Here is a 17,169-nt window from a genome sequence, read left to right as displayed (position 1 = left end):
TTTTTTGATTAACCTGGGATATCTCGGGCCTATGGAAAGGCCCAGACTAATCCCCAAGGGGAGGTGCAGCCCACGGATAGACCCTCTCTCCGGGTATGCAAATGGGCCCTAAAGCATTGGCTCATATCCGTGTTGGTATCCAGAAATCATGACTTAGTTCCCTCTAAAAGGGTTCGAACTCAGGGTGCAGGAAGGAGCCCGTCCTTACCATTGGGCCATGATGTTCTGGACAAATATATCAGAGAGTTGCATTGATTTTATAAGTAGGAGAAGAGAGTTTTAGTTTACTTATGTAAACAACAAAGAGACAGCCGAGAAACTTTCATATAGAATTGATGTTGATTGATTGAATTAATCTTTCCGTGATGACGAGTTCTTCTTAAGAAACTTTCTCATGATCGTGGCCTCGACTACATGTATTGAAACACACAACTAACGTTAGAATTTGCATTTCCAAATAACCAGAACCAGCTATATAGAAATAATAAAACTATGAGGAAGATTTTTCTTCTTGTGAGACTTGTCCACACATAAGGAAGACTTTTCTCTTCTTGTGTGATAACTTAGAAAAGCAGTACATATAGAATTCATGGAATAATTAATTATTCGTGCTTAATTGTTAATCTTGCACAAGAGTTTTCTAAAGAAAATTTAACCATACACTTACGGAATCAGTTTACTTGTTTTTTTCCCTTCTATTTGCACTTGCATAACAAGAACTAAACACAATGATGGTCTATCGCCAATAACCATAAAAATATTATGTATGCCCACACAACTAAGGGATGTTTATTTGTACATTTTTTTTTCATTTGACATCTTTTTCATTCAAATGATATATTTAGATGTTACTTTTAAAATCTATTTAGATGCTGCTAAATATTCCCTCTGTTTAACATTAAGTTCCGTTTTAGCTTTTAAATTTTATTTTATTATAAGTATCATTTACCTTTTCAAAACAAATATTAAATGGCTTTTCCAATTTTATCTTTACTCTTCGGTTCTTAGCTCATTAATACATAAAATCAAATAAAATATGTATTAGATAGAAGTAATATAGAAAATCTAATTATTTTTTTAATTCATGTGCAAAAACATTAAATGCCACTTAACGAAACAGAAGTATTATTTATTTAGACGGTTCATCTCAATGTAAGTTCTAAATAAACTTCCATTTGTTTGCACATTTTTATTTTCATTTATATGAGTTAAATAAAAAAAGGACTTTTGACTACTCTTATTTTGATTAATCATATTTTTTTAATCTTAAATTTAAATATATTCCCTCCGTTTCAAATGTTGAATGTTTTGGTTTTTCACACATATTAATAAAACATATTAAATGTAAATATTAAATTGCACAATTTTCTGTGTTATCTATTTCCCATTATTTTAAACCAATAAAAATTCAATAAAAGCAATTAATTTTCTTATCTAATACTCTCTCTCTCAAATTACTTGATGTTTTACTCGAATATACAAATATTAAGGAAAAATATTTTTTATTTAAAATATTACTAAATTATTATTTAAAACTAATTTATTTAATTATAAATAGAAATAATAAAAATTCAGTTGGTTATACAGTTTTTGATAAAGTTAAAGTTACATAGATTTGTGCAAAAATCATCTATTATGAAACAAAACAATTCTCTAAAATATCAAGTATATTGAAACAGAGGGACTAACATAATAAAAGTACCTAAGAAAATCTGAATTTTTATGTTTAAGATGATTTAAAATAATTTGCATTTTTCCTTTTATAAATCTAAGGTATAAAATTTACTTAGAATTTACAATTATTTTAATTGTTATAAATATTGATATTCGTTCACGAGTTATTAAAAAAATATTTACTTATCTAAGAAAACAACTAATTTAAATGTAAATAACAGAATTAATCAAAATTTAAAACTATTTAGAACAAAATAATATTAAAGTTAAATTAGGGGAAGTAATGCAATATAATATACTCAAATGATCACTAAACCAACTAGATATTATATATCCAAAATGAAATTTTTGACTAAGGGTTCAATTGCTTCTACACCTGGAGGTCTGGGGTTCAAACCCCATAAAATAACAAATTATGCAGATTATGGAGAAACAGATTACAGGAGATCTTCAGTTTGGTGCAGGGCGTACCATCGAACATGAATCTCATAGGACGGCTCAGAGTGGTGCAGTCAGGCGTGTATTCTCACAGAATGGTAGAATTGTCAGCTGTAAAATTGTCTTTGTAATATTCTCATCATTGTAATAACATAATTAATCAATAATAATCGATCTAGACGTTAAAAAAAAGATTATAAAATTTTTAATTAAATAAAACAATATATTAATATGAATTATAAAATGATTTGAAATTAAAATTAAAATATTAATTAACTATTATAATATATTTTCTTTATAAATATTTATACATATGAACTATCATGGAAAAGTAACCTTTAAAAAAGGATATCCGGACCTAAAAATTAAGATATCCGGATCCGGTTTCAATTGTGACAGAGCTGCAATTTTATTATTTGGATCCAGATTCATGCATTCCGGATATCCTATTTTCTGATCGGATCAGGAGTGGATCTCGAATCTCGGATTATAAATCCAAGGCCTAGTTAATCCAGAAAAAAAAAAGGAAAACTAAAGAGCAGGACAATGAAAAAAAGGAATAATGACAATTACTCGTATTTCTTATTAAATAAGGAAATTGGAAATCTCAATTCAAATATATGTGTGTTCGAAAGCTGATTGTGAGTTTGACGGCCGACTATAAAGACAAAACCACGTTCCTATCCAAGAAACCTAACCGAAACCTATCGTCATGGAGTGTGTCTCAAGCACAGAGGACAAACCACGCACGGGAATACTGAATCTTGATGTTCTCAGTTGCCCTATTTGCGTCGAGCCATTCACTATTCCCATCTTCCAGGTTACTCTTCGAATTTTGCGTTACTGATTCATGGGGTTTCTGATGATATTTGATTTTGTGCTTATCTACTAGAAGGCCATAGGTATTAAACATATTTTGTTTAGGTTTCGTTTCTTGGATGCTTCTTTGATTGTAATTCGATAATTTTTGTATTTCAGTGTGATAATGGGCACTTAGCTTGCTCCTCTTGCTGTCCCAAACTGCGTAATAAATGCCCTTCCTGTGCTTTGCCTGTTGGGCACAGTCGCTGCAGAGCAATGGAGACTGTTCTTGAATCGACCTCTATCCCATGCCAAAACGCCGAGTTTGGATGCACCCAAAAATTGACTTATGGGGAAGAATCAACTCATGAAAAGACATGCACTTTCTCGCCATGCTACTGCCCTGTCAAAGATTGCAATTACACTGGCTCATGCGAGGATGTCTACCTTCACTATAAAAAGCTTATCCACCAGAAACCCCAGTCAACATCACAGCGCTGTAGGGTCCGTTGTGGCTCCTCCTTTTTTGTCAAGATGAACATCAGTGATAAGTTAGTAATCGGTACGTTGTATGAGAAGAGGCTATTGTTTACAGTGCAGAGTTTCTGGAAGCCTTATGGTGTGTATGTTACTGTAAGCTGCATTGCACCACCATCTTCTCCAAAAGTAGAAAAGCTCTCATATTGTATATCTTATACTATGGATGGACACACTATAACTTACAAATCCCCAGAGTTGAAGATGATTCAGAGAGTGAGCTTTCATAAACCTGAAGAGAATTATATGTGGATTCCTAACAGTTTAGTGCATGGTAAATCGTTGGAGACGAGGATTTGCATCAAGAAAAGAGAAAAAGATAAATCAAACGATACAGAAGGTCCTCATCAGTTTGTTCAAAAAAAAGTTTTTGTTCAAAAAAAAAAGGTCCTCTTCAGAAAGTGAAGAGTATTCTTGAAGTAAGAAGCACTTAAATCTCTAAGTCTGAACAGAGTTTCATGTTTGTTCCTACCATACTTTTTGTTTGGTAAGTCGTTGAAGATTAATTATCAAATAGTCGATTTCTCACACACTCACATACTGTTTCTCTCTTGTAATCTGATATACAAGATTGGTCTTTTTATTTTTGCTTTTGATATTCTTTATGATATCTCTATCTATTTCGTCTTGTTTGATTTAATACACCCGTTTTCATTAACTATGATGTAACTTTGACATGATGAACTAAGATCAAATTTAATTATGACGAGCTTGATAGTTTCATATATGGATATTCCTATGATGCGAACATGAGTGACGATAGCACATCGCCTGCTTTTCGTCTGGTTAGTTGTTCTCTGGAAACTCTATCAATCTCGTCATTTTTGTTTGAACCGCCCATTGTCTTAGTTTTATGAGAATATAGTTTGGCCAAAGTGTTGTAGGGAGCGAGATGGTACTATTAGACACACTGCACATTCTACTACAGGATTAAGGAAGCTCTCATATCGTCCTTCCCACAGTGTTGATGGTCAGATACTTATGTGATGACCATAACGGAAAAGACTTCTTGATGTGAGCATGTCATATGCAACCTCAATACTATATATATTATATATACATGAATTCTGCTGTGAATCGACAGTAGGCTAAAGAGCAAAAATTTGCGTTATCGAAAAGATGAGAGATAAAAGGAAAGGAATAATGATTTGATATAGCTACATGAAAACACACCACCGCATGGAGACAATGTATTGAAAACTACACAAACCATTCATCACATGATAACATCAACGGAAACTGGGTCTTCCCTGCAGCAAGATCATAGGTAGCCCAAAACATAGCTTTCTGACTTGGTTATTTGTGCTAAAAAGATGCTCTACAAGGGACCGCCTACTCTCATGGGGAGTGAATACCCCTGCGACATGTCTGCTCTGCAACTCAGATGTGGAAAGCCGGTCGCGAACCTGCAACTTCAATCGGAACCAAGGCATGCAAAACTCCTGTGTCTCTTCGCCTGGCAGAGCACGATCTACAACATATGGACAGAATCACCAGACTCTATCACCGCTGTCAATCATTGAAGCTTACATCAAAACAAAATTGCAGCCATCAGAGCTTCATCACCTCGTCTCTCTCTCCCTTGCGTTTCCAACTTTGGCATCAACGCAACTTATGACTGAATCGTCTCTTTTTTTTTTACAATCGGTGTGCTGTGGTTCAATTATGTGAAACAATGGGATTTGGGTTTGTATTAATGGGCAAGCTGTTGTCTAGGCTGAAGCCTTTTGTATTTTTTTTTTTTTTAAATGGAATGCCCTTTCCAAAAAAAAATCAATGAACTAATATGGATAGGTTACTTACACCACAAATATATTTTTGATACTGGAAAACATCAATAAACAAATGATCAAATCGTATGAATATAAAATCACATTAATAGATATTTATCTTATATATCATTTAAATTAAATTATCTACTATATGAAAATATATAAATATATGAATTTAAAATTTTGATTTGAAAAATTATTGACATCTTAATATTTTAATTTTGAAATTTTTATTGAAAATTTTCACATTTAAATTTTTGTGATTAGCCGTTAAAATATTTGTTACAAATAATATACAAATATTAATCAAATCATATGAGTAGGAAATGTCAATAATAAATATTTATATTAAAATGTACACACACACACATATATATATATGTGTACAACTAAAGTTTAATTATATACCATGTAAAGTAAATAAAAGGATTGTTTTGGTTTATTTACCAAAACCATAATTGTAAATAAACAAAAGGTATTCGTCTTGATTTATGTGCTTACTCTAATGAATAAGTGTATTTATTAAATAGATAGATTATTTTTTGTATACAAATTATTTTTTAAATAGATAGACAAAATTATTTTTTGTAAATTTGTATCAAATCACTTTTATGTATACAAATTGTTTTTTTAATAGATAGATTCTAATATGTTATTGATTCTAACAATTCCATAAATACACTTTTTCAAACTGAAGTGATTTTTTAAATAATTTAGTCTTGATTTTTATTGTATAAAGTTTTTAATAAAATATCATAACAATATTCCAATTACCTCTTTTAGAGTTTGTTCGAAGAATGAGAGATTTGATCATTCCTCTAATATTTGTTTTTCTCTAATATACTATCTAGCTATTATAATTGTAAGAATGAGGGATTTGAGCTATTTGTTATAAATTTTATAGTTTATCATTTAATAAATCAAACAGTTTTTAGTTCATACAATAATTTTATATTAGAATAATAAAGTATTATATATATTTTTATGGGTATACTTTTAAGTAACTAAAACTCATAAGTGTATGTCAATAAAATAAGTAGTTTGTTTTGTTGTTCTGGAATTATATGATTTTCAGACCGAACTAGTGAACATATACTAGACATACATTTATATTTCGAGTCTAGACTTATATTCTATAACATCTTGATATATTAGATTTGAATACTGACTTGTGAATAATACATCTTGTCAGTGATTTTCTTTAAAATTTTGATTTTCAGATATGTATCTGGAGTGAAACTAATTTTTACAGATGTCCATCTTTTTAAATTTACACTTATGTAATTTATCAGATTCACGGAATAAGTTTAAAAAAACTCATATTAGTGAACCAGAAACAATAACGAAAGCATAATATTATAGAGGTAGAAAATGAAATCACTTATAGAAAATCAATAGTAAACAAATTAAGAGCAGAAACCCTAATTCTTTTTGTCATTTTACAATTCATGTTGTCTACCTAGTTTTAGTGATTTATATCACCTGTAAAACTTAATTTATTGTGCATATGAAATCTTTAAAGTAATTAAAATAAATTGTAATACGTTAGTTTTTTCAACAACGATGATACATTTGAAAAATCAATATTTGTATTCGTTATTTTGTAATCGATAAATATTGTAGTGTTACAAAATGTTAAAGCTATTTAATGAACAAACATTAGTATAAAAAGCTCACCATATACAATCATATAGTTTATCTTTAAACCTGAAATACACTAAAAAGTGCCCCGAACCAAAGCACCGAACGCCATGCCTAATATATGGTAACATTGCAAACCAGTCAATATGCAAATTTATAGTTTGGCCAAAGTGTTGTAGGGAGCGAGATGGTACTATTAGACACACTGCACATTCTACTACAGGATTAAGGAAGCTCTCATATCGTCCTTCCCACAGTGTTGATGGACAGATACTTATGTGATGACCATAACGGAAGAGACTTCTTGATGTGAGAATGTCATATGCACCATATCCTTAATTAACGTGCAAGTTATTCGTAAAACTGGGATTAGGTCCTAATCCTATAACACAAACAAATCCTCAACACATTAGGATTCAACACATTAGGATTAGGTCTTTATTACTTGCACACTAAGTTAGCTTTATGTTTAAGCTTAAGTCAACATTCTCCCCCTTAAGCTTAAACCTTTCTTCACTCACATCTTGAACTCCGATCAGTTCTCTCATCTCTTTAAACTTGGTTCTTCCAAGCGCCTTTGTAAGAATTTCTACCTTTTGTTCTGTTCCCGGTATATGCTCGACTTCAACCAACTCATTTTCAACACACTCTCGAATGAAGTGAAACCGTCTATGTATATGTTTACTCCGACCATGAAAAACAGGATTTTTAGTCAGAGCAATAGCAGACTTGTTATCCACTCGAATGACCACTCGTTCGCAAGCCTTACCTGTAACTTCACTTAGCTATTTTTGTAACCAAATTGCCTGTTCCGCAGCCTCCGTAGTGGCCATAAACTCCGCCTCACAACTAGATAGAGCTACCACGTCTTGTTTTGTCGAACACCAAGTAGAATATATGGCCCGTCGTACTCTTCCCATCATCAGCATCAACGTTGTGAGAACTATCACTGAAACCTTCTAGTTTTAGTCCTCTTCCACGCTTAAACCAAAGACCAAGAGTGCAGGTTCCTCGTAGATATCTTAATATCTGTTTCAAAGCGGCTCCGTGAGACTCTCTCGGATCTTGCATATAACGACTGAGTACTCCTACACTGTACGACAAGTCAGGTCGTGTGTGCAACAGGTATCAGAGACAGCCTATGCTGCGTCGGTACTGCCCTGCATCTATCTTGTTTTCTTTATTAGCTTTAGAGAAAGCTGCATTTATCTCCATCGGAACAAGTGTTGCATTACACGAGCTAATTCCACACTCTTCAAGTATCTTGCGCGCATATCGGTCTTGTTTCAAGATAATACCATTGTTGCTTTGATGAACCTCTATACCTAAATAGTAGGTTAGCTTGCCAAGATCACTCATCTAAAATTTCCTCGACATCTCTTCTTTAAACTCCAATATGAGCTTGAGTGATGATCCAGTCACAAGTAGATCATCTACATATACCACTACGACAAGAAGATCTCCATTCTTCTACTTTCGATACAACGAGGGCTCCTTAGAGCATCTCTGAAACTTCAGTTCTCGTAGTACCTGATTTAGTTTGATGCTCCAGGCTCTAGGAGCCTGACGTAAACCATAGAGAGCTCTCTTTAGTCGGTACACTTTGTGTTCTTGTCCCTTCACAACAAAACCTTCTGGCTGTTCTACGAACACTTCTTCTTTTAACTCACCATGTAGAAAAGCCGTTTTGACGTCTAAATGGTGAACTTCCCATCCATTAGATGCAGCAATAGAGATGATCAACCGTATCGTCTCAATGCGCGCCACCGGAGCAAATACTTCATCATAATCAACGCCATGTCTTTGAACATAACCCTTTGCTACTAATCTTGCTTTATACTTGCTGATGCTGCCATCGGCGTTACACTTAATCTTGAATATCCATTTAAGCCCAATCGGCTTCACTCCTTTTGGCAACTCAACAAGCACCCATGTATTGTTCTTTTCTATAGAGAAAAGCTCATCTTCACACGCATCAACCCATACTTTCAAATTCTTGGCTTCTCCAAAGTCGTATGGTTCATCGTTCACGAGCATCAGTAGTCGTTCACACTCTATCTCTGCGAGAATAACGTAGTCATCTAGATACGACGGTTTAGTAGTTATTCTTTGTGATCTCCTCACTTGTGGTTGTATGTTTCCTTCGTTTTCATCATCAAGTTCGTCTTCGTCTTCACCATCAAGTTCTTCTTCGTCTTCACCAATATCATAGATGTCATTGTTCACAGTTTCTTCTTGCTCATTTGTTTCATTCACTCGCTTAGTTCTAACGATTAACTCTCATCCATGCTCTGTTTCCTCTGTTTTATTTACTCTGTTCCAGTTCCATGCTCTGTTTTCGCGAACCAAACATCTCTGCTCACTACGATTCTCCTAGTTGTAGGATCAAGTAGACGATAAGCTTTGGAACCAGGTTCCGTTCCCAAGTGTACGAGTTCTCTTGATCTGTCGTCTAGCTTTTTCCTTCCTGCAGCTTCAGTTCTTGCGTAACATACGCAGCCAAATACATGTAGATGACTCAGGTTTGGTTTTCGTCCTCGTAGAGCCTCATATGGAGTTGTTCCATCAAGTGATCTCGTTGTAACTCTATTAATAAGATATGTGGAATGTCTCACCGCTTCTCCCCAGAACTCGTTTGGTATAGTCATATGCTTTAAGATGCTTCTTGTCATCTCCAAAAGTGTTCGATTGCGTCGTTCTACCACTCCGTTTTGCTGCGGAGTGTAAGGAGCTGTGAGATGACGCTTGATTCCACTCCTATCACAATAAGCTTTAAACTCGTTAGACAGGAATTCACCGCCTCTATCTGTTCGAAAAGTTTTAATCTTTCTTTGAGTTTCTTGTTCCACCAGCTTCTTGAAAATTTTAAACTTCTCAAACGCTTCAGATTTTTCTCTCATCAAAATTGTCCACATGTATCTAGTATGGTCATCAATGAGTACAAATACGTATCGTTTCTGAGCTGGTGTCATCGGTGATATGGGTCCACATAGGTCACCATGGACTAGCTCAAGTACCTCAGATGCTCTATACGAAGTTGATTTTGGAAACGATCTCCTCGTTTGCTTTCCGCGTAGACACGACACACATGTTTCATCTTCAACTGTGATATTAGGTAATCCACCAACTATATCTTTGTTGATCATCATCTTCATCTTCTCCTTATTGATATGGCCCAAACGAGCATGCCACATCGTCGATGTACCTGCTGAAGATGTGTGTAAGCAGAGGGTTTGATCGGACTGTAACACGACTTTGTATAGTCTGTTCTTGGATCGAGTTGTCTTCACCATCACGTCACCGTTGCGATCAAACAGAGTCAACGTCTCAGCTTTCATCTGTACTTCGCATCCAACCTCAGTAGCTTGCCCCAAACTCACTATATTGCTCTTCAAACCCGGAATATAGTAAACATTATTCAGCACTTTCTTCACACCACCTTTGAATATAAACCTAATCGAGCCTCTTCCTTTTATGTCAATTCGAGAGTCATCTCCGAAACGGACCATACCAGTGATGGTCTCATCAAGATCACAGAAGAACACACGAGTTCCACTCATGTGGTTGCTGGCGCCGTTGTCTAGGTACCACACATTCATCTCATCAGAGTCAGCTTCAAAGGTTGTTGGGTTCACTTTGTTCTCATTAAGATAAACCACTTCGTTCATCATCAGTTCATCTGCTTCTTGAGTATCCTCGTCCTTCTTCTCAGTCGTTTCTTGAAGCTTAAGTTGCTTATCTGGACAGTCAGATGCATAGTGACCAAGTTTATCACACCGGAAACAAGTAATGTGAGAGATATCTCCACTTGCTCGTTGTCGGTAAGCTTCTCTTTGAGATTGAAACGCACTTTGACGACCACGACCTCTTCCTCTCCATGATCCTCTACTGTTCCGTCCACGTCCACGTCCATTATTGTTGTATCCACCATAGTTCTCATGCGGAGTATCAGCATACATGAGTTTAGTCTGGTCGTCGTTTGCTTCATCATCTTCCTCGCTAATTCTTTCTTCGTATACTTTCAATCTTCCCACGATATCCTCAAATGTTGTAGTTTTTAGGTCTAGCATCTGCTCAATGGAAGCTACTATCTGAATGTATCTCTTCCTAGGTAGAGACTTAAGGAATTTCTTAACAATCTTCGGTTCCTCAATTATTTCTCCTAGTGCAGATGCTTTAGATGAAATCTCAGATAACTTTCCAACAAAGGCATCAATAGTATCTCCATCTTTCATCTTTAACTTATCAAACTCAGACATAAGGGTGCATAATCTTGCTTCTTTAACCCTTTCAGCACCTAGATGTCTAGCTTTTATTGCATCCCATACTCCTTTAGCTGTTTCCAAATCTCCAACTTGCAGGACAAGTGCTTCTGGTATAGATTGGAAGAGAAAAGCTATTGCCATGTTGTTTTTCTTCTCGTCCTTGATCCCTGGATCAATTGTTTCCCAGACTTCACTTACCTTCAACGCAATCTTCATCTTCATGCACCAAACTGTGTAGTTAGTTGTAGTCAACATCGGAAACTTCACGGAGGTTGGTCCTGTTTCCTTGTTAGAGGTGGATTCCTCTTTTACTTCCGCCATAGTTATGTATTAGCAAGCTTTGAAAGATTCTTGTATTGGCTCTGATACCAAATATAAAATCACAAGCAAACTAATGTAAAGACTCAAGCAAAATAATAAGAATTCCTTCTCTTATTCAATCACTCAAACACAATGTATCAATCACACAAAAGCTATATGAAAGTCACAACTTGACTCCTCATCGACATCATCATATATATAGCTTATAGATAAGTCTATCCTAATCCTATAACACAAACAAATCCTCAACACATTAGGATTAGGTCTTTATTACTTGCACACTAAGTTAGCTTTATGTTTAAGCTTAAGTCAACAGAAAGCCGGTCGCGAAACTGAAACTTCAATCGGAACCAAGGCATGCAAAACTCCCCTGTCTCTTCGCCTGGCAGAGCACGATCTAAAACATATGGACATAACACAATGCTCGCCAGACTCTATCACCGCTGTTGATCATTGAAGCTTACATCAAAACAAAAATTGTAGCCATCAGAGCTTCATCACCAAGTCTCTCTCTTCTTTGCATTTCCAACTTTGGCATCAACGCAACTGATGACTGAATCGTCTCTCTTCTTTTTTACAATTTGTCTGCTGTGGTTCAATTATGTAAAACAATGGGCAAGGCCCACAAAACTGCCTGTCTAGGCTGAAGCCTTTTGTATTTTTTTTTAAATAGAATGCCTTTTTCCGGAAAAAAAACATCACTAAACTAGTATGAGCTAGCTAGGTTACTTACACCACAAATATATACTTTTTTTGAACGTCTGAATCGATTATTATCAATTAATTATGCTATTACAATGATGAGAATATTATAAAGACGATTTTACAGCCGACAATTCTACCACCCAGTGAGAATACACGTCTGACTGCACCATTCTGAGCCGTCCTATGAGATTCATGTTCGATGGTACGCCCTACACCAAGCCGAAGATCTCCTGTAACCCGTTTCTCCATAATCTGCATAATTTGGTATTTTCTGGGTTTGAACCCTAGACTTCTGGGTGTAGAAGCAATTGAACCCTTAGTCAAACCACTGGACCAAAGGAGCTTCCACATCACAAATATATTTTGATACTGGAATGGGTCGGATTGAAATTTGGTCTCCCTTGGCACAAACTAATATGGTTAGTTTACCAAAAAAAAAAACTAATTTGGGTTAGGTTGCTCTAACTCGATTCAGAGCAAGATCGTTTTTAACATTGGGACGTATCCCTGTTCATTGATAGTAATTACATTCGGTTTATATTATTAAAAATTCAACAATCACATTAAAAATATAATAAAAAAATAAATTTTTTGTTATGTATTATATTTTGAATTTTTTTAAAACAACTATAAATTATTAAAGATGGTAAAAAATATAATAAAAGAATAATTTGTGATCGATAGTTTATTTGTTTTTTGTCCAAACAAAATACAAATGATCATAAATCGTCGGAATATAAAGTCACATTAATAGATATTCGTTTAATATATATCATCTAAATTAAAAAAAATATATAAATATGTGAATTTAAAAATTTGAATTGAAAAATTATTGACATCTTAATATTTTAATTTTAAAATTTGTATTGAAAAATCTCACATTTAAATTTTTGTGATTAGCGGTTCAGATTTTTGTAACAACAAATACACAAATATTAATCAAATCATATGAGTAGAAAATGTCAATAATAAATATTTATATTAAAATATACATACATATATATATCATGTAAAATAAATAAAATGATTGTTTTGTTTTATTTACCAAAAACATGATTGTAAATAAACAAAAGGTATTCGTCTTGATTTATGTGCTTACTCTAATGAATATACTTTTATGTATATAAATTATTTTTTAAACAGATAGATTCTAATATGTTATTGATCCTTATAATCCCATAAATACACTTCATCAAATTGAAGTGATTTTTTATATTGGAAGCACTATACATAAATATATATATATATATATATATATATATATATATATATAATATTTCATTAAGATTAAATAATTTAATCTTGATTTTTATTCTATAAAGTTTTTAATGAAATATCATAACAATATTTCAATTAGCTCCTTTTGAGTTTGTTCAAAAAATGAGAGATTTGATCATTCTTCTAATATTTTTTTCTCTCTGATGTACTAGCTAGCTATTATAATCTATTACACTACTAAAATGAGAATATGAAGCTCTATGGGACTTTCTACGTGTGCAGAAAAAATTACCCAATCAGCTCATTTTATTTCTCCACATCAGACTGTGGCTCTAATATCTGGGCTTCAGGTTTATCTATTATTTAGACTGTGGGCTTTATTTGTAATTCAATTGCATGTGGACTTCATTTTTCATTATTTTTTTTATTTTCTGAAATCTAGAAAACAAAAGGAAATGGACGACCGATCACGAGGATCTTCCCCTCTCCCTCTTCATCTTCTCCGCTTCAAACCCTAGAGACTGAGCTCTGATCGATCCACTTCTACGCAAACGAAACTCCTCTTTTATTTCATAAATAAATTTCGTCTTTATGTTTTCGTTTCATCTCCCTAGCTATTTTCCTTTCCTTTATATACTGATCCTCTTATCTTTGTACAAACACAAACCCTAGAAATTGCTCAAATCTCAACCATGGCGACGAAACCGAATGGGAAGTCCCCTGTCTCATCCGCCTCTGATGAAAAGGTGATGTTCTTCAGAGATATCTCTCTGGGTCCCCACGAAATTAGCTAATGCTCAAATTTCATTATCTTATTTCTCTTCTTGGACTCCATCTTTGAGCTTGCTTGATTGATCATGATAAACTATTGTTTCGTTAATTTGTTTTTACATTGTATCTGAGCGGCAGAGAGTATGTGAGAGCAATAGATAGTGAGAGAGGACAGAATAAATGGTGGTGATGAGATCAGAGATTCGTCATTTTAGATCGGAGATTCTCTCAGGTTTGAAGGCAATTCAGGCGAAGAAGTTCAAGAAGGTATCTTCTCATAGATTCACTTTCCTGTACTGCTTACAATCAAGGGACTGGACGAGGAACGTCTGTGTTAGAATTGGTTGCTGCTTTTAAAAAAGCTTCTGGCAAGGTAAACATAGCGCTGAGTGAAATTAAAATGTCTCTTGAATGTTTCTGTGGTATAAAGTTGGTTGAAACAAATAGCATATTTTGCAGAAAATACCTATCAAGCTTTGTCCGAGAAGGCCAGGAGATGCAACTGCAGTTTATGCTTCAACAGAGAGAACTGAGAAAGAACTTGGCTGGAAGTAAGTTAAACTCTTTCACTATTGACACAGGTTGTGTTCATCAGTTCACATATAGATTATTTTGTTCATGATACAGATTGTGTTCTCAATGAACGTATACAGATGAAGAAATGTAGATCAGTAACTATTTTAAAATCTCAGAAGAGTTTGGAGCATCCTAGGATGAAAAGAGAAGCAACACCAAGATACAGATAGAAATTTGATCGTTGTGCTAAAAGATGCTTACATATCTTTGTTTCTTTTTGCTTCGTTTGTTTTCCATGTTATCTTCATTCTATTTAATAAAAAAATTAAATTTCAGAGAACTCATAGTGTCTTCAATCAATTCTAACTTTGTAAGTTATTCAGCTGATTCTCATGCTTCATTGTCTGGTTTAGCGAAACCTGTGGCACACCAAGCATCCGGTAGTTTAGTTGAAACCATTTTTTGCTGGCTTCTATTTATTTTTCCCAGGAACACAAGGACTTTCCGAAGCCAACATCTGATAATGTGCCTTCTTGGTTTATACAAACAGAGAGAACTGTTTTACAACTCTCAGTAAAACATAAAAAATGTGGAGATAATCTTAACTACTTTAACGTTATGTTCCATTTTTGTTATTGCGAAATAAATATTCAAATATAATGTGCAGTTGAATGGTGGGCATAAGTATCAAAGATAATATATAAGGTGTAGATAAACAGGAAGATAGAACATCACACCTTAAAGAGTAACTATTTCATTCAAAATTTTGTAAGTGTTTTAAAGCGGCAAATATAATGTGGATTTAAGCTGTAAACATGTTGTGCACAGAGAGAAAGAATAGATCTACATGAAACAAAGTGATATACAAAATAAAAGCGCATGGGACAAGAAAAGAGAAGAACTCTAGGAACTCCATAATTAGTCATTCACACTTGAGTTTCTTACAAGACTTCATTATATTTTGTAGCAAGAACATAACTGTGTTAGAAAAGAGGAATGATACTAAAAGGAGAAGAATTAAAACGTCGGCTAAATTGTAACAGCAAATTGGAAGCATCAAACTCATAGAAGCTAAAAACTTTCATTTCCTGTGCATCCATGTCAGTAATTCACTGTTGTTATCCCAATGCTAGCTTACTGAAAATAACAAATGTCATGTAAGGCTCAAAAGTCAATATAGACCATGCAAGTGAAAAAAAAAATGACAGAAGTGCTCACTCCTAATGCGTTCTGGTTTCTTTGTCCATTATACGATTATATCTAATGCATTGAACCCAATCTATGACCTGTCAATAGTCTCAGGTATGATCGTGTTGTTTGAGCATAGTTATTTATATTTTCTCAGTAAGCACCCACTTGAAAAAATATTTAAAAATAAATTTCCTAATATCCTTGAAGTTATAAATTAAATGGTTCTAAAACCAAAATAAAACTCAAACAAAATGTACATGTAATATTTATTGTACATAAACTTATATAAGTAGGATAAAATATTCAGATTAAACTAAGCTTGAATTATTTTATATATTTTTCATTACGAGATACATAATTTTCAATAATAGAAAATAACAAATTTTGAGTGGCAAAGATTCAAATCTGTTAGACAAAAAATATTTAAACCTACATTTTTCGAAAATTGTCTAATGATTTGTGTTGTAATAATACTAATATGTATATGTATATATAATACTGAAATAAATAGAAATTAGAATTTAAAATAAATATTATAGAAAAATCCAACCCTAGAGAGAAACAGTATCATAAAAAATTAGATAATAAAATATGCATCCGATTCCATGTACATTTTATATAGATTTTTATTTTTTTAAAATAAATTTCTACAAAATTTCAGGGTTTCTTCTGAAAAAATACGTTCGTTAGTCGTAGAAACATGTTTTGGCAGCTAACAAAAGCTCATAAAAAGAGGAAAATGGAATCTAATGGAATTTTATTATATTTTCTTAATCTTTTCTATCGAATATGTTTTGCTACATGTTAACAAAAGTATTTGACATAAGAACATATTCATATACAAATTTTATAACCAAATAATAAATTATCGAAAGTTAAAAATGCATGTTGATTGATTTTAAAATTAAAACAAAGTTTGAACTATATATTAATTTAACTATATTTTCATATAAAACTCAAGTAAAAAAGAAAAGAATAACAGAGCTTTAAATGAGAATAAATTTCTGTATTTTATAAACTTGCTTACCAGTTTATATGTCTTTTTATTTTGAAAAGAAAAACTGTGAATTTTAATAATTTCCAATTTGTAGTCACCAAAAACAAGACAAAAATACAATAATATCTAATAATTTATATAGTATTATCAGTCCAAGTATAAAATATATAAACTCAAATACAAATTCAAAACTAACTTAAATTCAATTAAAGTATATAGGAAAATATACGGGCGTAGTCAAATAATCTTATATATTAACAATACATCAAATTCTTCATAAATAATTTTTATAACTAACAATACATCAAATAGTTATGGCTTT

At 33.2% G+C, this 17,169-nt stretch overlaps 1 protein-coding gene and 1 long non-coding RNA gene across 2 annotated transcripts; both read left to right on the top strand.

Annotated features, from left to right (window-relative positions):
- The first annotated feature begins 2,719 nt into the window (after positions 1-2,719).
- LOC108850608 (E3 ubiquitin-protein ligase SINA-like 7) lies at positions 2,720-3,976 on the top strand. The gene is made up of 2 exons (XM_018624107.2): positions 2,720-2,932; positions 3,091-3,976. Exons 1-2 carry the CDS (start codon positions 2,825-2,827, stop codon positions 3,853-3,855), a joined length of 873 nt encoding a protein of 290 aa, XP_018479609.2. The 5' UTR covers positions 2,720-2,824; the 3' UTR covers positions 3,856-3,976.
- Positions 3,977-13,789: 9,813 nt separating this feature from the next.
- On the top strand, positions 13,790-15,000 carry LOC108826289 (uncharacterized). Its single transcript, XR_008945379.1, has 3 exons — positions 13,790-14,516; positions 14,603-14,694; positions 14,771-15,000. It is a non-coding gene; the product is annotated as an uncharacterized LOC108826289 (long non-coding RNA).
- Positions 15,001-17,169: the final 2,169 nt, after the last annotated feature.

Source organism: Raphanus sativus, chromosome 4, assembly GCF_000801105.2.
Source record: "Raphanus sativus cultivar WK10039 chromosome 4, ASM80110v3, whole genome shotgun sequence".
NCBI classification, from domain to species: Eukaryota; Viridiplantae; Streptophyta; class Magnoliopsida; order Brassicales; family Brassicaceae; genus Raphanus; species Raphanus sativus.
This window is presented reverse-complemented; position numbering and strand designations above follow the sequence as displayed.

What these genes read in the sequence shown, in the direction of transcription:
- LOC108850608 (XM_018624107.2), top strand. Translation starts at nt 2,825, where the DNA reads ATGGAGTGTGTCTCAAGCACAGAGGACAAACCACGCACGGGAATACTG. An exon ending in TCACTATTCCCATCTTCCAG is followed by an intron (nt 2,933 to 3,090) that starts GTTACTCTTCGA and finishes TTTGTATTTCAG; the next exon opens with TGTGATAATGGGCACTTAGC.